Source organism: Mauremys mutica, chromosome 17 (assembly GCF_020497125.1).
Source record: "Mauremys mutica isolate MM-2020 ecotype Southern chromosome 17, ASM2049712v1, whole genome shotgun sequence".
Lineage (NCBI taxonomy): Eukaryota > Metazoa > Chordata > Testudines > Geoemydidae > Mauremys > Mauremys mutica.
In genome coordinates, this window is record NC_059088.1 from 5778061 (window position 1) to 5798695 (window position 20635).

The 20635-nt window shown below is 48.5% G+C and overlaps 1 protein-coding gene across 2 annotated transcripts; it reads right to left on the minus strand.

Annotated features, from left to right (window-relative positions):
- Positions 1-1572: 1572 nt before the first annotated feature.
- LOC123352032 (phospholipase A2 inhibitor and Ly6/PLAUR domain-containing protein-like) lies at positions 1573-20263 on the minus strand. 2 transcript variants are annotated; one of them, XM_044991728.1, is made up of 6 exons: positions 20142-20263; positions 15903-16028; positions 13700-13822; positions 11422-11580; positions 3630-3770; positions 1573-2260 (listed from the first exon to the last, which is right to left on the minus strand). In XM_044991728.1, the coding sequence occupies exons 2-6, from the start codon at positions 15955-15957 to the stop codon at positions 2028-2030; spliced, it is 711 nt and encodes a 236-aa protein (XP_044847663.1). In that variant the 5' UTR covers positions 15958-16028; positions 20142-20263; the 3' UTR covers positions 1573-2027. The 2 variants fall into 2 exon arrangements, with proteins under 2 accessions (XP_044847663.1, XP_044847664.1); XM_044991729.1 differs by lacking the exon at positions 20142-20263 and adding an exon at positions 17348-17435.
- Positions 20264-20635: the final 372 nt, after the last annotated feature.

The window sequence follows — 20635 nt, forward strand, 5'->3', positions numbered from 1 at the left end:
TTAGACTTTTTGTTAATTTTGTGTTATGTGCTGATTATTGGCCGTTGTAGACTGCTTGATATTAGATGTGGCTTATATTATAATAGACAGCGTATTTGGAGAGGAAAAAAGGATCGGGCCCAAGCGGACAGGCAACAGATAAGGCTTGGAAAGCTGGCTGAAAAACTCTTGAGGGCGTAGCGAGACTAAAAGTTTAACTCTATGGTTGCCAGAGGGAATAAAGGTTGAATTTTGTAAAAATGCTTAGAGAAAAGTTTTTGGTGTTTTGAAATGTTTGTAAATAAATTTAGGCAAAGAAATTAGTTTGCAATTGTTTGGCCATGAATATTTTGTTGCATTAGTTGAAGATTGTATATTGTGCTATGTAATTGTAATTGTATTAGGCTAAGGGCATATAAGTGGTGATGTTTTTTTTTTTTAGTGTTTAAAATTAGAAGCTAATAGTAAGAAATTTTAAGCTGTGATTAGCTTTGAATTTTAGGAGTAAGCTAGGAAGCAATTGTATTATTGTAAATGATTTATTTGATGAAGTAATTTTTTTGTTTTGCCTGCTAGCTATATAGGGTTTTGGTATATTTTAAGTAATGATTAATTGCCCAGTAGGGGTAGTTTTGTTTTTGTTTTTTAGATATTAAAGAAAATTGGTGTTAGCTGTATAGCATTTAATGTACCATGTAATTATTTATGAATTGCATGGTTATGGATAAGCCTTATAGATTAAGGAAGTATTATTTGGCTTTTAGTTTTGTTTTGTTTAATTGGTTATTGTTAATTTTTTATGTGTTTTTGGAATAGAGGGGAGAATTTCCCTATGCTGCCTTGGTGGAAAATTACAGCTGCGTGATTACGAGAACAGAGGGATGAGATAATGTTGTTATGAGAAAGTAGGGAACTGCCAGAGCGAGGCAAAGGCCAGGTGGCCTAATTGGATCAGATACGGTGCATGGGAAATGGGAAGACAGTAAGCCAGGTGGATTCCGGCGAAGTGGGTCCGGCCTTGGCTGATTTTGGCGCAGAGTGCCATAAATACAATGGCCTTCTGCTTGCTGCCCCATGTTGCTGCAGTGGAAGCCCTTATTGGAAATCTGCTTTGTGGCTGTTTGCATATTGGCAGAACCCTCCTGGCCCCTTGGGCCACTTGCGTTACCTGGAGGAGGGATGTATAGGTAAAAATAGGGCACTGCGGAAGATATTGTTACGGTTTAGTTAGGCAGCTGGTGTTTAGATTTGCTTTTAGTTTTGCTGTGTGATAGATTGTAGTAATGTGATGTTATAAGTTGAAAATGTTTTGCTGTGCCTTCCTTTTTTTTATTATGAGAAAAAGGGGGAAGTGTCGGATTGTTTTGCATAAGAGTGTGGGAAACTGACATGCAAGTCTCAAGGATGAGGCTCGTTCTTATCTGCTGGGAGGCAATAACAGAATAATAAATTAAAGGGTTGGCCAGGATGTTAAATAGCCAATGAAGTTACAGCTGTGCTTGTTTGTATTTTATTAACCAATTAGCAATTGCTTGATTGCTTGCTTTAAGTGTATAAAGATGTATGCTGGAGAGAAATAAAAGGACTCTGCTTTAAATCATATTGATGGTCGAGCTCTGTCCACGCACGCCTGCGCTGCAACACCGGATCACGGACCTGGGTGAGGAGGAGGAAGGTGCTGGTGAGGAGGAAGATAATGACTAACATTTCCGGTTGTTCTGCAAGGGGCGGTGCGAGAACGGAACAGCTCACATGTATTACTGCTGTCCCCCTTCCTGGGCTGGAGCATTTGGGACTCTGCTAAACGAGTTGATCAATGATTAGAAACACAGAAGTTTCCTCCAGTGCGAGGGCTGCGACCGGCCCCCTCGGGGTTCCCAGCTGAACAGCAATTTTAATAACACTGGGACGGATCTAGGAACTAGAGCCTGTCAGACCTCCCAGCGAGCACTGGGAGTTTGTGAATAATCAATAGAATTAACGTACGATTCAGAGCTCGGGCTGCAACGCACAAGAATCAGGTGCTGTGGGGCCGTGCCGGGCGGGGGTCAGGAAAGCAGCTTCACCAGCAGCAGCCCAGTCAGGCCAGGCAGGTAGAGGGCGAAGGAGAATCTCCCCAGAACCGGGCTGGCCCCACTGGTGGGTGTTTTCTCCGCAGGTTTGGAGATCGCCTTTGTGAACGTGAACACAGAGAGTGCAGAAGCCAGGCTGATTCCCACTTTAATCACTTTTGTGGACGCTGTAGCGCAGCCTTTTGCAGCAAATGTTGATATCTCTGAACCTGATGGAGAAAATCAGCCTGTTATTGGGGGGCGGCAGCTCTGGTAGCTTCTCTGCCCCCAGAACCTCTGTCTCCGCCATCCAGCGGTTCCCACCTCTGCCTCCCGTTCCCACCCCACCCCCCGGTGCTCTCCCTGCTCTCGCTGTAACCGGCCACGGACGGGCGGGCGTCTGGTCCCCTCCTGCCTCCCCCGCGCCCCTTTCTGCAGCTCCACACGAGACTGAAGCTGGAGTTTGGAACCAGCTGATCGCCCGGGGGCGGCTCCTTCCCCAGCGCGCGGCCCCCCGGGGAACATGCTCAGGTCAGGGCTGACAGAATTACTAAAAGTGGGGGGGCCATGAGGCCCTGCCCCCTCCATGGTCCCGCCCCACCTCTCCTCTTCCCCTCGGGGCCCTGCCCCCCAGCCAAGCTGGAAGCCGTTGCAGGGGTGGGGACCCTGGGCCTCTCCACCTGCCCAGGGTGGAGGGACTGAGAGCAACCCCTGGCCCGAGTCCCTGCCCTCTGGGTCCCCTGCCCAGGGCAGATGGAGGGTGCACAGCACCTCACAGCTGCTCAGGCTCCAGTTTCCAGCCTGGCCGGGCGGCAGGGCCTCAGGGAGAAGAGGAAGGGAAGGGGGCCAGGCCCGTGGTGAAAAGTGAATGGCCCAGGCCCAGCTTTCACCATCCCCTGCAGCCCCGACCGGGTTCAGTTCAGTTATTTTATAAGCACCCCAAAGCGCTGGGGGTCCTGGACACACACTGAGAACAGGAGCTTCCGCACTGAGCAATAGCTTAGCTCCACCTTAAACATACCGGGGGTGGGATCTAGTGGTTAGAGCAGCATGGCTGGGAGCCAGGACTCCTGGGTTCTCTCCCCAGCTCTGCATCATTGACATGACAACCCTTCCCATGGCAAGTACTGTGTTGTCATAACTCCAGGGGCAGGGCGGCATCACTGGGAGGGGGGAGCTGGTCTGGAAGGGAAAACTTCCCAATTCCTCACTCCTTCCCTCAGGCCAAAATCCCTCTTGGTGGCTCCCAACCGCCCAAGGGCTCAGCACAGCCCGAGGGTCTGGGAGACTCTAGGGGCCTGTCTACACTACAGCTTGGGTCCATATGTCGCTCAAGGGTGTGGAGAAGCCACGTCCTTCAGCAATGTAAGTTACGCCATCCGGTGCCCACTTCCCGCTGACGTCCCCACTGCCGCTCGCGGAGGTGGATTTATTGTGCGGACAGCAGAGCTCTCTCCCGTCAGCACAGAGCGTCTTCACCAGATGCGGTACAATGGCGCAGTGTAGACTGGCCCTAGGTTTCACCAGCCCTTTGGGGAGTTCCTGAGGCGTGAGATTCCCAGGGCAGCTCCCGCACTGCAACCAGCTGGCAGAATTTACCTTTCTGTATCGTCCCAGCGAAATCGATGCAATAGGTCTCGTCCCCTGTACAAGGGGCGATGTGGCTGTCACAGGTATCGGCGCTCAGAGACAAGCAGGTTGGGCACTGCAGCCCGTTCAAGGTGGTGCTCCCCGTGGGCACTGAGAACCGAGAGAGAGACATGATTACCGGGTGGGTTAAACCTCGCTGCCCTCCATTGCCTGAGCATTTAAAGGTCCCTATCCCCACCCGATGTCATCCGTCTGTCACACGGCAACCTCTGAAACTGGCAGCCGATCGGTTCCAGAATTTCTTGGCGTTTTCTAGGCACCCAGGGCCAGAAGCCTGCTGTCTTTGAGAGAAATCGGACCCCCCTCTCCCGCCCACCCAGGCACACACCTCGACAGCTGATCAGCCCAGCCACCTCTGCGATTGTCTCAGATCAAACCCCCGGTCAATGGACCCACTGACACCCCATCTCCGCTCTGCCCAGCATCCCCAGGGGTGTAACACAGTGACACCCAGAATGACCCATCTCCCAGACAGAAAGGAGGATAGTGGCGGGGGGAGGTGGAAGGGGGGTGAAGGGGGCATATACACAGATCTGATATGGGGGGGAATGAGGGAAGGGAGGCATGGTGGGTTCTCTGAATCCATGGCAAGGAAGGGAAGATTGCAATAAAAAAAGTTGTCCCCAATGAATTCCATGAACTTGTTGGACAATCTGCCCAGCTGTGTTATTTTCCAACCGATCTCTGGGTGGCTGAAGTCCCCCATCACCACACGTCCTTAGACAGCTGCAGCGGCACAGCAGCCAGCAAACAGAGCTGTAAACAGGGGAGTTTCACTGGGAGTTTGCGGGGGAGACTTAGACCTAGGCAGAAGAACTAACAGGCTAGTGAAGGCAGTGGGTGGTGGTCTGCCAGTGTTCTGGTGCCTGTTGGGGGTTTGTTTTGGTTTTTGTTTCTTTGACTAACAGTTGTTAAGTGGGAAGCCTATGATCGATACAGAGGCAGCAGTGAAAGACACAATGAGGATGACCGGATGTGGAAGCTGCGGGATGTACATGATCCTGGAGGGGGTACCTGAAAAGAGTTTCGTCTGCATGAAGTGCTGCCTGATAGAGCTGATGGAAGAAAAGATCCGAGGACTGGAGATGCAGATGGAAACTCTGGTCGAGTTTAGAAGGGGGGTTGAGCGGGTGCTGGAGCAAAGACATGAGGAGGCTGAAGGGACAAGCTCAGACTTCCAGATGGAAGCAGGACCAAAGAGCTCTGAGGAGAGACTGCTGGGTGAGGAAAGTGGACGGTGGAAGCATGCGACTAAGAGAACCAGGCAGAGGAAAAGACGGGCCAGTGAAGGAGCAATAGAGCTCAGGGACAGGTTTGCAGAGTTGGAAAATGAAGAAGGGGCACAGCAGGTGGTCGCTGAAGGTGAGAGGGTGAGGAAAAAGAGGAGAGCAGCTAGTCCTATAAGGAGAAGGGAAGAGTCAATGGAGATGACACCAAACATGAGCCCCAGAAGAATACAGGATGGGTTGCGGAGGATTCCAAGGGCGAATAGGAATAGAGAGGACTATGGGAGCAGGGGATAGACCGGAGAATCACACGGTCACCAGGAAAGGCAGGTCTACGTGATGGGGACTCCTTACTGAGAAGAATAGACAGGCCTGTAACTAGAGCTGATCCGGAGAACAGAAGGGTGAGCTGTCTGCCAGGTGCTAAGATACGGGATGTGGAGCTGAGGCTGAAAAGGATCCTAACGGGAGCGGGCAAGAATCCATTGATTGTCCTGCATGTGGGAATGAATGATACGGCTAGATTCTTGCTGGAACGTATCAAGGGAGACTATGCCAGGCTGGGAAAGACACTTAAGGAAATCGAGGCTCAGGTGATCTTCAGTGGGATTCTGCCTGTTCCTAGAGAAGGGCAACAAAGGTGTGACAAGATTATGGCGATCAACAGATGGCTCAGGCAGTGGTGCTATAAGGAGGGCTTTGGGATGTACGGCCACTGGGAAGCATTCATGGACAGAGGACTGTTCTCTCAGGATGGACTTCACCTGAGTAAGGAGGGAAATAGACTTCTAGGATGGAGGCTGGCACAACTGATTGAGAGAGCTTTAAACTAGGAATTTGGGGGAGATGGTTGGGAGATGTCCAGGTAATCTCCACGCCAGAATTCAACACTGAGAGGGAAGAAAACAAAGTAAGAAAGGATACAGCCATGGGCAGAAGAATGGAGATAAGGAGGAAGGGTAGTGTAGATACCAGTCTAATAGGTGATACTGGTGGTAGAATGTGCCTAATTGGGTAAAGAATGTCAGTGAAGCCAAACGGCAAAAATTAAGATGTCTGTACACTAATGCGAGGAGCCTAGGTAACAAAATGGAGGAACTAGAGCTACTGGGGCAGGAAGTGAAACCGGATATTATAGGGATAACAGAAACATGGTGGAATAGTAGTCATGACTGGAGTACAGGTATTGAAGGCTATGTGCTGTTTAGGAAAGACAGAAATAAAGGCAAAGGTGGTGGAGTAGCATTGTATGTCAATGATGAGGTTAAATGTAAAGAAATAAGAAGGGATGGAATGGATAAGACAGAGTCTGGGCAAAAATCACATTGGGAAAGAAAGCTACTAGAGCCTCCCCTGAGATAGTGCTTGGGGTGTGCTACAGACCACCGGGATCTGATTTGGATATGGATAGAGACCTCTTCAATGTTTTTAATTAAGTAAACACTAATGGGGATTGTGTGATCATGGGAGACTTTAACTTCCCAGATATAGACTGGAGGACAAGTGCTAGTAATAATAATAGGGCTCAGATTTTTCTGGATGCGATAGCTGATGGATTCCTTAATCAAGTAGTTGAAGAACCAACAAGAGGGGATGCCATTTTAGATTTGGTTTTGGTGAGTAGTGAGGACCATATAGAAGAAATGGTTGTAGGGGACAACCTCGGTTTGAATGATCATGAGCTAATTCAGTTCAAACTAGATGGAAGAATAAACAAAAATTGATCTGGGACTAGGATTTTTTATTTCAAAAGGCGTCAAGTATCAGAGGGGTAGCCGTGTTAGTCTGGTTCTGTAGAAGCAGCAAAGAATCCTTGCATCCGACTGCTTGCATCCGAAGAAGTGGGTATTCACCCACGAAAGCTCATGCTGCAAAACTTCTGTTAGTCTATAAGGTGCCACAGGATTCTTTGCTGCTATTTCAAAAGGGATAACTTTAAAGAATTAAGGAAATTAGTTAGGGAAGTGGATTGGACTGAAGAACTTGTGGATCTAAAGGTGGAGGAGTCCTGGAATTACTTCAAGTCAAAGTTGCAGAAACTATCAGAAGCCTGCATCCCAAGAAAGGGGGAAAAAATCATAGGCAGGAGTTGTAGACCAGGCTGGATGAGCAAGCATCTCAGAGAGGTGATTAAGAAAAAGCAGAAAGCCTACAAGGAGTGGAAGATGGGCAGGATTAGCAAGGAAAGCTACCTTACTGAGGTCAGAACATGTAGGGATAAAGTGAGAAAGGCTAAAAGCCATGTAGAGTTGGACCTTGCAAAGGGAATTAAAACCAATAGTAAAAGGTTCTATAGGCATATAAATAAGAAGAAAACAAAGAAAGAAGAAGTGGGGCCGCTAAACACTGAGGATGGAGTGGAGGTTAAGGATAATCTAGGCATGGCCCAATATCTAAACAAATTCTTTGCCTCAGTCTTTAATGAGACTAATGAGGAGCTTAGGGGTAATGGAAGGATGACAATTGGGAATGAGGATATGGAGGTAGATATTACCACATCCGAGGTAGAAGCCAAACTCAAACAGCTTAATGGGACTAAATCGGGGGGCCCCAGATAATCTTCATCCAAGAATATTAAAGGAACTGGCACATGAAATTGCAAGCCCATTAGCAAGAATTTTTAACGAATCAGTAAACTCAGGAGTTGTACCGTACGACTGGAGAATTGCCAACATAGTTCCTATTTTTAAGAAAGGAAAAAAAGGTGATCCGAGTAACTATAGGCCTGTTAGTTTGACATCTGTAGTATGTAAGGTCTTGGAAAAAATTTTGAAGGAGAACGTAGTCAAGGACATTGAGGTCAATGGTAATTGGGACAAAATACAACATGGTTTCACAAAAGGTAGATCGTGCCAAACCAACCTGATCTCCTTCTTTGAGAAGGTAACAGACTTTTTAGACAAAGGAAATGCAGTGGATCTAATTTACCTTGATTTCAGTAAGACATTTGACACGGTTCCACATGGGGAATTATTAATTAAATTGGAAAAGATGGGGATCAATATGAAAACTGAAAGGTGGATAAGGATCTGGTTAAAGGAGAGACGACAACGGGTCGTACTGAAAGGTGAACTGTCAGGCTGGAAGGAGGTCACTAGTGGAGTTCCTCAGGGATCAGTTTTGGGACCAATCTTATTTAACCTTTTTATTACTGACCTTGACACAAAAAGTGGGAATATGCTAATAAAGTTTGCAGATGACATGAAGCTGGGAGGTATTGCTAACACAGAGAAGGACCGGGATATCATACAGGAAGATCTGGATGACCTTGTAAACTGGAGTAATAGTAACAGGATGAAATGTAATAGTGAAAAGGGCAAGGTCATGCATTTAGGGATTAATAACAAGAATTTTAGTTATAAATTGGGGACGCATCAGTTGGAAGTAACAGAGGAGGAGAAGGACCTCGGAGTATTGGTTGATCAGAGGATGACTATGAGCCGCCAATGTGATATGGCCATTAAAAAAGCTAATGCGGTTTTAGGATGCATCAGGCGAGGTATTTCCAGCAAAGATAAGGAGGTGTTAGTACCGTTATATAAGGCACTGGTGAGACCTCATCTGGAATAGTGTGTGCAGTTCTGGTCTCCCATGTTTAAGAAGGATGAATTCAAACTGGAACAGGTTTAGAGACGGGCTACTAGGATGATCTGAGGAATGGAAAACCTGCCTTATGAAAGGAGACTCAAAGAGCTTGGCTTGTTTAGCCTAACCAAAGGAAGATTGAGGGGGGATATGATTGCTCTTTATAAATATATCAGAGGGATAAATATTAGGGAGGGAGATGAATTATTTAAGCTTAGTAACAATGTGGACACAAGAACAAATGGGTATAAACTGGACACTAGGAAGTTTAGACTTGAAATTAGACAAAGGTTTCTAACCATTAGAGGAGTGAAGTTCTGGAACAGCCTTCCAAGGGGAGTAGTGGGGGCAAAAGACATATCTGGCTTCAAGACTAAGCTTGATAAGTTTATGGAGGGGATGGGATGATGGGATAGCCTAATTTTGACAATTAATTTGGCAATTGATCTTTGATTATCAGCAGGTAAGTATGCCCATTGGTCTGTGATGGGATGTTAGATGGGTTGGGATCTGAATTACCGCAGAGAATTCTTTCTGGGTGCTGGCTGGTGAGTCTTGCCCACATGCTCAGGGTTTAGCTGATCGCCATATTTGGGGTCGGGAAGGAATTTTCCTCCAGGGCAGATTGGCAGAGGCCCTGGAGGTTTTTTGCCTTCCTCTGCAGCATGGGGCACGGGTCACTTGCTGGAGGATTCTCTGCAGCTTGAAGTCTTCAAACCGCAATTTGGGGACTTCAATAACTCGGACATAGGTTAGGGGTTTGTTACAGGAGTGGGTGGGTGAGATTCTGTGGCCTGCGATGTGCAGGAGGTCAGACTAGATGATCATAATGGTCCCTTCTGACCTTAAAGTCTATGAGTCTATGAGTCCTGGGCTTTGCATGATTTTGTTAATTGTTTAAAAAAAGCCTCATTCTCCTCTTCTTCCTGGCTAGCTGGTCTGTAGCCAACCCTACCATGGTGCGCCCCCCTGGTTTTTCCCCTTTTATCCCTACCCAGAGATTTCCAGTGAGTCCGTCTGCTATTCACATCTCAGCCTCAGAGCGGGTGCAGACACCTTTGCTATCCAAGGCAACCCCTCCTCCCGCTATCCCTGCCCACCCGCCGGGAAGAAGCTGGGCCCCTGGGTGCCAATATCCCACCCGTGTGTGTTCCCCCACACACACACACAGCTCTGTGATGCCAGCGATGTCACAGCTGGGATCACTCACTGCTTCAAACGCTGAAAGCGACAGGAAATCACATTGTTTGGGGAAATGGCCAAACGGGTGGTTTTCAATTTTTCGCACAAGGGCCCATGGGAATAGAGTGGCCAGCGATGAACAGCCCCAGGGCTCCGAACCCGGTTTCCAGCCATCTTAGAATCATTGAATATCAGAGTTGGAAGGTACCTCAGGAGGTATCTAGTCCAACCCCCTGCTCAAAGCAGGACCAACCCCAACTTTGTCAAGCCTGAACTTAAAAACCTGTAAGGAAGGAGATTCCACCACCTCCCTAGGGAGCCCATTCCAGTGCTTCACCGCACTCCTTGTAAGCTTCCTTTTTGTGATTAAGCTCACCAAAGATTTCACTGTTAAGCCAAGCTGGTCACCTGACATATTTACTATTCTTTCTGCACATCGGGATGGTTTGTTCCTGCACCCTCAATAAGGCTTCTTTAAAATACAGCGAGGACTGGCCTGTCTCCCAACTAAAACCTCTCCAGCACATCATCTAGGATCTACAACCTATACTGGAGGATGATCCCTCATTCTCACAGACCTTGGGAGACAGGCCAGTCCTCGCTTACAGACAGCCCCCCAACCTGAAGCAAATGCTCACCAGCAACTACACACCACACAACAGAAACACTAACCCAGGAACCAAACCCTGCAACAAACCCTGGTGCCAACTCTGTCCACATATCTATTCAAGGGACACCATCATAGGACCTAACCACATCAGCCACACCATCCGGGGCTCATTCACCTGCACATCTACCCTTGTGATAGATGCCATCATGTGCCAGCAATGCCCCTCTGCCATGCCAATGCCTCCCCATTGGCCAAACCTGGACAGTCTCTACACAAAAGAATTAATGGATACAAATCAGACATCAAGAATTGTAACATTCAAAAAGCAGTCGGAGAACACTGTGTTATAATTGAAATAAATATATTTGAAAATGCAGAAAACATGCAAATTTTTTAGATAAATGGCATTCTATTATTGTTTAACAGTGTGATTAATTGCAATTAATTTTTTAATCACTTGACAGACATACTTTAGATTTTAGATACTAAAGGATTGGCACCAGCATGACTATTGTAAGATCTGAGTTATATAGTGACCTGGGTATGTGGCTGGTCCTTTGGGATCAGAAGAACCCTTTTGTTTGATAAAATTGGTTTTCAATAACCACTCATCTTTAAGTCTAGTGTTTTTGGTGGTGATACAAGAACTGGAGGGCCTAAGGAGGCTGCATTGCTGACTTCTTGTTAGCCGGTGCAGTGAGACAGAAGTTTACGTTGGTTGCTGGTTTGGTATATCTCATGGAAGAATAGCCACCAGTTTTGGGGTGTGTCTGCCCTTTCCCCAGCAGCCTGTCCTGAATTTGGTATTCTCCGTTGTGACCCACAGAGGCACAGTGACAAACACCCCAGCTCACTGCTGTCTAATTGTTTGGGTGAACAAACCCTTAAACAGGGCCAGTAAAACCAGGGGCGGCTCTAGAATTCAGGCTGCCCCAAGCAGCGCAGTGCGCTGCGCCGCCCTTCCCCGGTCCCACGGCGGGTCCCCTCTTCCCGCGGCTCCGGTTGAGCTCCCGCAGGCATGACTGCGGCGGGTCCACCGGAGCCAAATGCCGCCCCCCCGGGAAAGGGCCGCCCCACGCGCCTGCTTGGCGCGCTGGGGTCTAGAGCCGCCCCTGAGTAAAACAGATCCATAACCTACCTTCCGGTACAGCCGAGTTACAGTTATTGTCTGTGTTGCACCATGTGGTGTTGATCCGCAGATACGTGCCATTCCCAAGAGTGACAGTGACAGGGTCTTTAACTCCCATATTATAGTCATCTATACAGTGACTGGCAAAGCCCGTGGTCTTTGTCCCCTCTGTTGTAAAGAAAGAAAACAGAGAACAGAACTGAGAGGCTGGGAGGGGAACCTGGAGGCGGAGCAGGGAGGCTATTTTACCTCCGTGTCTGGCCCTGGGGCGATGCTGCTGGGAGCCTGTGCCCGGTTCTGGGCCCCTCCGTTCAGGAAGGAGGTTGGTCAGTGGTCAGAGAAGAGCCGTGAGGACAATTGAAGGGTTGGAAAATCTGCCCTAATACGAGAGATGCCAGGGGCTCGATCCGTGGAGCTGAACACAGAGACAGTTCAGAGGTGACATGATCCCGTCTGCCAGAACCTACCCAGGGAACAAACATTTACTGACGGGCGTCTCAGTCAGGCGGCGGAAGGTCGGACGCCATCCCGTGGCTGGGAGTTGGAGCCGGACAGACTCAGACTGGGAATAAGGGGAAGGTTTTTCACAGGGAGGGTCGTTAATCACTGGGACGATCTCCCAGGGGCCGTGGTGGATTCTCCATCAGGGACAATGTGTAACGCCAGACGGGAGGTTTCTCTCCCAGCTCTGCCCTAGGGATGATCTGGGGCAGGTCTCTGGCCTGTGCTGAGCAGGGGTCAGACGAGATGATCCCAACGGTTCCTTGTGGCCCTGGGGACTAGGACTCGGTGGCCGTGTCTGCGCTGCAGAGTGAACCCAGGTTAGCCACGCCCTGGGGTGAGCGTCCGCACTGCGAAGCCTCCCGGGGGTTAGATCCACACGGACACCACCCGGCCAGTGCTGCACTAACCCCAGGGCAGCACTAGGCCTTTGGGGGCATGTCCCAGGGCTCCTAGAGCTGCCCTGAGCTGGGCCGTCCTCTGCCACGAGTCTCTGCGATGGCATCTGTGCCTGAGAGTCGGGTAGAGCTGGAGCTGGCTGCAGGGAACGTGAGGTTTGAAACATCACCCAGGGCTGTACAAACCGGCAGGTGATTTCAGTGCAGGAGAAGGGAGTGGGGAGAAGGGCAGGAAAACACGGCTCTGCAGGAATTATGGGAAGGCATTGGAGGACTATCGGCACCGTGTGAAGTAACCCAGGTTACAGCCGCGTCCCCACTGCAGAGTGGGCGGGTTCCAGCCCAAGTTTAAGCAGAATCAGGGTCTAAGCTGCAGCCTGAACTGCGTCAGCCGGGCTGAGCTCAAAGCTCGTATCCACGGAGGTTGCAGGGGGTTGTGGAGAGTAGTAGGGGACGGCGGGGGTGGGGGAGCAGTTTGGGGCTAAACCCCGGGTCACAGCCCACATTAACTCTACAGTGAAGCCGTATATTGAGTGGGGGGAAGTTTTAATCAACCCATTTGTCACTGTGGTGGGGAAATTTCCTGAGTGTGGTCGAGAGGTGGGGGGGAAAAGCAGGAGAGAGAGAGAGAAAGAGAGAGATAGGGAGAGATGCATGTATGGGAGATTAGATAGATAGATAATGACAGAGCACGTTAAAGCTGATGCTGTGCTATGCATCCTTCTTACAGGATAAATGGCAGGAATCTTAAATCTCTTTAATTCAATGGAAGGATGAACAAAGCCAGGTCTGTAACTCAGATTTTCAATTCCAAAGGGCAAACGCTGAGAAATGACGGGAACTAGTGAAATCCGCCAGCCTGAAGAGCTCAGGGAGTTGAACGTGAAGAAGGTTTGGAATCTCTTTAAGTCAAAGGGGCAAAAACCATCTTGAATTTGCATCCGAAGCAAGGTTAAAAATGTGTTATGCAGGGCTCCAGCCCTGAGCAGGAGACTAGCAGCTCAGAAAGGACATTGGGTGTCCAGCAGTGTACAAGGGATCTCGGCACCAATTTCCTGTTTTTAACATGATTCAGAACGGCCATTTTCACTTTGCTTTTTGAGGTCCGTTGTGGAGAAGGAAACTCAGTGAATAAAAATAAATAAATAAAGCACAAGGGTTGAAATCCTGGCTGCCCTGAAGTCAATGGGAGATTTGCAACTGACTCCAGAAGGCAGGAAACACCGTAATGTTGCCTGAACAAATCAAGCATCGAGCCCAAACTGAGTGCTCTGTGCTGGGTGACCGTGTTCGTTAATGGACCGTGTTGGTGTTGGGCTTAGCGATGAGGTGAGATGGTGACAGACTGCAGAGTGGGATGTGCCTGGGTTGACCTCAATGTCACCTACCCAGTGTAATATCTTCTGCCACCGCAAAACAGCCACCTGTAACCTTGTCTACTCTGCAGGTCCTTTGAGCAGCACGGCAGGCGTCCGCTGAATCAAAGCAGGTTTTGCATGTCAGGGTTGACGCTGGAGAAAGAACGAGAACAAGTGTTTCCTTCTTACTGGGGCGTAACAGTGTCACCTCCCTAAGCCCCAGTCTTTGCTCCAAACCAGCCGTGGGGCTAATGGACCCAATTTCCTCGGCGACACTCAGCAATTGCACACTTTCAGCCCCTGGGCCAGCGGTACCTGGGGCTCAGACTGGGGATGGGTGAAGGGGATGGTGCTTTTCCCAAGTTCGCCCACAAAATAAGCTCCGCCCACCCCAGATGTGGCTCCTGTTGTGCAGGTATTCACACTACTGGAGAGTCACTCACTTCGCAGCCTATGTTGGCTGAGTCCATTGCATGGCCCCGGGCTCCTGGCAGCCCCCCATGGCCCTTGCAGACTCCTCACATGCCCCTCCCATCCCCTTCCACTGCAGGGCTGCCTGGCTAGCTCCCCCCACACACATCCTACCTCATGCCAGGGGCTCTGTGTGCCCCCCAATCCCCATTCCCCAGACCAGAGCCCTCCATTCTCCCCCCACCATCACCATCTTTCTGTCTGGGAGATCAGCTGCTCAGGGTGTAACATGTTAAGCTCCATGGGGACGCTGCACTGGGACGCTGTTGATGAGCTGGAAGGTGTCATTGTCACCACCAACCGGCTCTGTGACCTACACACAGTCACAGAGGGGGCTGAAAGTGGCTGGGTTGGCCAGACCCAACGGCTCTGTCTGTCCCCGATTTCCCTCTTCCGGTTCTCTCACTTTCCCCCAAATCAATAGGGTTCTGCGCAGTGATGCCGGATTATTGGAATTGGTCGGATGCAGGATTCAGACGTTAGCCTGTTGCACAGAAGCAGAGAAATGCCATTGAGGTGAAAGCAGCCAGGCTCTCCGGGCTGCCAGCCGGCCGGCAGAGGGGTCTGACGGAAAGGTTTGGGGTGCAGAAGCCAGTGTCTTGGCCTATAGCCACGTGGGGATTGATCCCCATTGGGAAGGCTCTGGGATGGACTGGACCCCCAGTTATACAGCCTGGTTATACGGCCCCGAGCCTCTGGGACGTAAAGGTGGCTTAAGGTAAAGCCAACTTAGCCCCCGTCCCTCTGGATCAGCCCAGCCGTGCGCAGTCGGTGCAGAATGGGAAGGATGGAAATCGCTAGACAAAAAAGCAGAACAAAAGGACGTTCATTGTCCCGTGTTCCCCAAATTACCATTGATACAAGTGGCATTAACCCCAGCGCATGGACACATGCTCTTAGCACCTTTTCTTTTAGAGAGGTGGAGATTTTCAGGCTGTGATGCTGATCTAGTCTGAGCTCCTGCATCACCCAAGCCAGAGAACCTCCCCCAGCCCTTCCTCCATCCAGCCCATATCTGATGGCTGAGCTAGAGCCGATCTTTTAGAACAATGTCCAGTCTCAATGTACAGAGACCAAGGGATGGAGAATCTGCCCACCCCACCCCCTTCTTGAAAAGCTTTTGCCACGGTTTATTCCAGCTGGGATTTGTTTAAATTCAGCTCCCAGCCATTGGAGCTCATTCTGCCTGTTTGCTCGGCTGGAGAGCCCTCTGCTACTGGAAATTGTTGGCCTGATTCCAAGTTACACTCAGTCCCCAAGCAGAGTCATTTATTCCCATATTAAGGCAAAGCAGTGCAGAGAGGCCTTCGTGGGAATAAGAATTCAGGGGAGTGTCCAGTAACGGTGTCCCAGGCCTGGGCGACACTAAACAGTTAGGGTGATATGGCTGTGGCACTCGGGGGGGGGGGTGAAAAATCCACACCCTGAGCACCACAGCTAGACCGGTGAAACCCCTGGAGTAGGTGCAGGTCGACAGGCGAATGCTTCCCTGGGCTCGGCTACCGTCACTCGGGGAGGGGAGCTCCTAGAAGGATGGAAAACCTTGTCCATTGGGACAGGCGACACCTCCACTCCGGGGCTCTGCCAGCCCAGCTACAGCGCTGTGGCTAAGCGGCTACAGTAGCCGTAGTGTAGACAGGGCCCTATACCCCACCCAGAGCTAATCCCCCTCCCTGCACATGCTGGATGTTCCCCTGACTGGGGATCCGTGGGGTGTCCAAGTCCAGAGGGGGTTACATGGCCACAGCAGCGAGTGACTCACCTTGTGCACTCGTAGCTAGGAGAGCAGGGAGAAGGCAGAGGATGAAGGAAACCATCCTGGTGCTGGGAGGCCCACGGGGCCGGGCTCGGAGCTGAACGGCGTTTCTCAGGACTGGCACAGCGAGCACTGCTGGGGGGAGGAGGAGAGAGTCATGACTGAAATGAGGAAGGAAAGGGAGTAACAGCCAAGATTCGGGGCAGGGTGGAGCACCAGGCCACAGAGCTGCACAAATAACAGATCTTTGGTTCACTGGCAGTTCTAAAAGATCGGTGGGGGGGAATTGTTTTGAGTTGGCCCAATTTCTTGGCCAACTGAAAAGCCAAACAAAAATGGTTTTGTTTCATTTTCAAGCATTTAATATTTTAAAATTGGTTTAAAATACAAATTGCCGTCAATTTTGAAACAAAAGGGCACTTTGAGTTGAAAAGAACCAAAACATTTAATTCTGGAAATGTCCAGACAGAACGTTTCCTTTTTTTCACGATGCTTTGTCTAGAATTTCTTTTGTACTGAAACAATGCAGCACAATATGGATACGCATCAGCAGTGCGTCCTTGTTTCCAAGAAGGCCAACGGCATCTTGGGCTGTATTAGTAGGGCCATTGCCAGCAGATCGAGGGACGTGATCATTCCCCTCTATTCGGCACTAGTGAGGCCTCATCTGGAGTATTGCGTCCAATTTTGGACCCCCCACTACAGAAAGGATGTGGACAAATTGGTGAGAGTCCAGCGGAGGGCAACGAAAATGATTAGGGGGCTGAGGCACATGGTTGACAAGGAGAGGCTGAGGGAACTGGGCTTGTTTAGTCTGCAGAAGAGAAGAGTGAGGGGGGATTTGATAGCAGCCTTCAACTACCTGAAAGGGGGTTCCAAAGAGGATGGAGCTCGGCTGTTCTCAGTGGTGGCAGATGACAGAACAAGGAGCAATGGTCTCAAGTTGCAGTGGGGGAGGTCTAGGTTGGATATTAGGAAACACTATTTCCCTAGGAGGGTGGTGAAGCACTGGAATGGGTTCCCTAGGGAGGTGGTGGAATCTCCTTCCTGAGAGGTTTTTAAGGCCCAGCTTGACAAAGCCCTGGCTGGGATGATTTAGTTGGGGATTGGTCCTGCTTTGAGCAGAGGGTTGGACTAGATACCTCCTGAGGTCCCTTCCCACCCTGATATCCTATGATTCTAGGAAACTGACACAAACAAGAACGCACATGGCAAAAAAGGGAATTTTATAAAGCAGACTGTTTAGTGAGCACATGGTAAAAATATAAAGGTTAGTTAATAAAAAAACATTTAAAATATTAAACATAAGGGTTAGTTAAGAAAAGAGCATTTTAAAAGTGTGAAATAAAAGAGAAACATGTAAAGAGAGAACAGGGCAAGAAAGGGAAATGAAACCCCTTTGCAAAGGGCAAAGATAGTCAGCAGGTGGCTGAGTCAGAGAGAGATCTTACCCTTGCAACTGTTCCTGGGGAAGGAGGGAACTCCCAGGGCTCACAACCCCTCAGGTTAGTTATCTGCCTTTGGATCGGACCAATCAGATGCTGTTCTACGGCTGCATCATACAATATATTTTCCTGAACCAATCCTATACTCTCAAGATTTGTATACAAGAGCCATCGCCCTCCCCTCACTACCCCCCCTTAACTGCCTTATTCTTATCTAAAAAACAGACCCCAAGCATCTTTCCTGCCATGCAGCCCTTTTACATAGGTGCTTTAATAAAGGTTAAAACCATAAGCCCTTAGTAACAAACAGTTTTTTAAAGTTTTTCCCTATGTTTTAGACTAAGACTAGTGATATTTTAGTGAGGACAATTTGAGGCAGCAGCAAAGCCACTGTTAGCAAAATCAATGTCTGTGAGGCAGTTGATCAGAGCTAAGAAGGCCGCATCTTCCCCCACTTTTTAACAAATACAAGTGAAAGTTATATTAAGTTTTGTAAAGGAATAAACACTTTAAAAGAGAAGCTTATATGAAGACAGAGCCCTTTATTTAACTTTTTTACAGGTGTGTTTCAATTAAAAAGAAATGAGCATGCAGAAACACCCCAGAGTGAAAACCACTGTGGCTTTTTCTACATTTTGAAAACAGATAAGATTAATTAGGCTAGCCAGTGACCCATGCACTATAGTCTGCCTTAGCAAGTCTCTAGGGTCACCCCTTCCGTTTGCTTGGTTTTTTACACAGATTTCTTTCCTAACTTTTTAAATGCTGTAAAATGTTCAACAATGGTGAGATTGCTGTGAAAGACACTTTGTGAAAGTTATAACAAGTATTTTATTCCATTTCCTGACTGTAAAAGACAAAAACCCACGGCTTTGTGACTGCGTGAAGCTCAGAGCGAGCCTAGCTGAAGAACACCCCTTGACTTTCCCTCCATACTTTTAACACTTGCTAAACATGCAGTGTTTCATTATATAAAGTTTTTTTTAACATTTAACATGAAAATAAAGGTTTTTTAATATTTAACATGAAAATACAGCATTGACTGAGCTGTAATATAACATGACCTTTTTAAAGGCTATTCTGTATGCAGTGAGGCCTATTTGAAGGATTATGTTTGTTTCTTTTTTAAAAAGTTTAACATGACAAATCAGTATTGCCTGAGCTGTAACAAAACCAGGCCATTCTGAGGGATATTTTGTAGAAGTTTAGTGAACTAAAAAGGCTTAAGATACTAGCCTGTCCTTTTAAAAATAGCATTTTTAAAGTACCAAAACAGCAACTGGGTAAGAATATGAAAACTGGCAATTGAGGGGAGTTTACAGACGTGTTTTAATTAAAAAAAAATTTAACAAAAAATAAACAAGATTGCTTTTAACAGTTTGGATTTATACAAAAATCACAAGAAAAAATTAGCTTATGTAAAAGAAGTTAGCTGTTTATTACCAGAGATAAGAAGTCTGTCCCGTCCGTCCCCCCCGCCACACACACATTTTCTTCTTTTTTAATGTTTTTTAAAATCTAAAGTGAGGACAAACACATTTTTAAAAAAGCCACAGAGCTCATGGCCTGGGGGTAAGAAAGCTGCCCTGAGTTTTGGGGGGAATGTTGATCACTCTTTTAGTGAAACAGTTTTGTAGGCAGCCATTCCGCGTTAGTTGTTGTGTGTTAACACGGGCAAGCGTTTGTCATTCGGAAGCACTTTCCCATTTATGAGGAATTATCTCCCCCATTCTACGACCGATCAGAAATATTAACAAAAACAAACTTAAAGATACTTTGTAGCAGGGCCTGCAAAGCAAGAATTACAATTGTGTAGATCATTATCTTGTCTAAGCCCCGAGAGAATATTTTGTTTTGGTTTGGTTTTATAAAACCCTAGATGCTGTACAGCATTAGATAACATGAACCAGCAGACCAGAGACCTGAGACACTGTTGAAATCAGAGGGGTCATGATTAAGTCCTAATGCAGAGGGCCGAGGGGGGGGGGAATGAAAAGGTCCAGCTGAAGCGGAAGACGGTTTGATTTAAGAGGGATTCGGGGGCAGCTTTGCAATGGTCCAGATGCCCCCACAGCCTATATACAGGCCGCTCATGTACCTCTTCTTGTTGTTGACAAACTGTAACCTAATTGTGCGTATACTACGGGGGCAACCTACTTCCCTTTGACAAACCACACAGCCCTTGAACGCCATAAAAACCACACTTCACACTGACAGGTTTCAGAGTCGCAGCCGTGTTAGTCCGTATCTACTTCACACTGTTATTTTCAACTGGCATTTTATTTTACAACACAGCCTGTTTTGTTCCCAAAACACGCTCTGACTTTTAGTGTTCTTTCTTAGCAAGATTTTGTCGTTTGCTGAACGAAGAAAACGTTCAACATTTCGCATTAAGCATTTATCTGTCGGTTTAATGATTTATTATTATTTATGATGTGTTTATGAACGCCCTGGCGGAGCTGAATGTCCCATCTTCCATCATAGACAACGCAGTCAGCAGAGATCTTTTGGAAATGCCTGCAGGCCTCGACCACCAACACCAGTGTGATCAAAAAACACCACTATCCGCTCTTTTTTTGTTTTTTGCCTCTTAAAAGGCAAAAATTGGCTAAAAGACCCGAATGGCTCAGTGTCTAATGTTTTTCATGCTTTAAGAAAGCAATTTTACAAATAGTAATGGTTTGCTTTAGAAAACACTTCTATGCTTCTCCAAAAAAAATTAAATATCTATGTGCACTTTCTCTGAATTGGTCATTGTGAAAACAAACAAACAAACAGAAACCGCCCCCCCCCCACTCACCTGGGGTGCTCTATTCAGAAACATGGCTCTGAAAGTCATTTCAAGAGGCACCGTCTGGGCTTGTTGAAACACATTTTGAGCGAGCCTAGATTCACTTGAGATTTTACGAAATTCATCACTGTAGTGAGGCGGTGTGGCTCCCCGCCGCCCCGGAGCAGGACGAGCCCGTCCGGAGGCCGGAGTGGGCGGAGCTAGGGAGCTTTGAGCCCACCCCTCAGAGGGTCAGGCGGCGACCCAGAAGTATAAAGGCCGGTTCTCAGAGCTCAGTCGGGCCCCAGACACCGGGGAGACCAGACGCTTCCAGCCTAACCCACGACTGGGAAAACCCTGCGGCCCAAGGTGCAGGCCAGGACTGGCCAGGCCTGCCCTGTGCCCGCTACCTGGAGCTGCCGGGCCCACCCCGCGCCCGCTACCCGGAGGAGCCGCCGGGCCCACCCCGCGCTCACTACCCGGAGGAGCCGCCGGGCCCGCCCCGCGCCCGCTACCCGGAGGAG

Bases quoted from the DNA above. Each gene is read 5' to 3' on its own strand.
- LOC123352032 (XM_044991728.1), bottom strand. From the start codon at position 15,957: ATGGTTTCCTTCATCCTCTGCCTTCTCCCTGCTCTCCTAGCTACGAGT. The intron at 11,581-13,699 runs GTAGGTGACATT...TCTTTACAACAG, and splicing joins GGCAGAAGATATTACACTGG to AGGGGACAAAGACCACGGGC. The intron at 2,261-3,629 runs GTAAATTCTGCC...TTTCTCCATCAG, and splicing joins CGCTGGGACGATACAGAAAG to GTTCAGAGATATCAACATTT.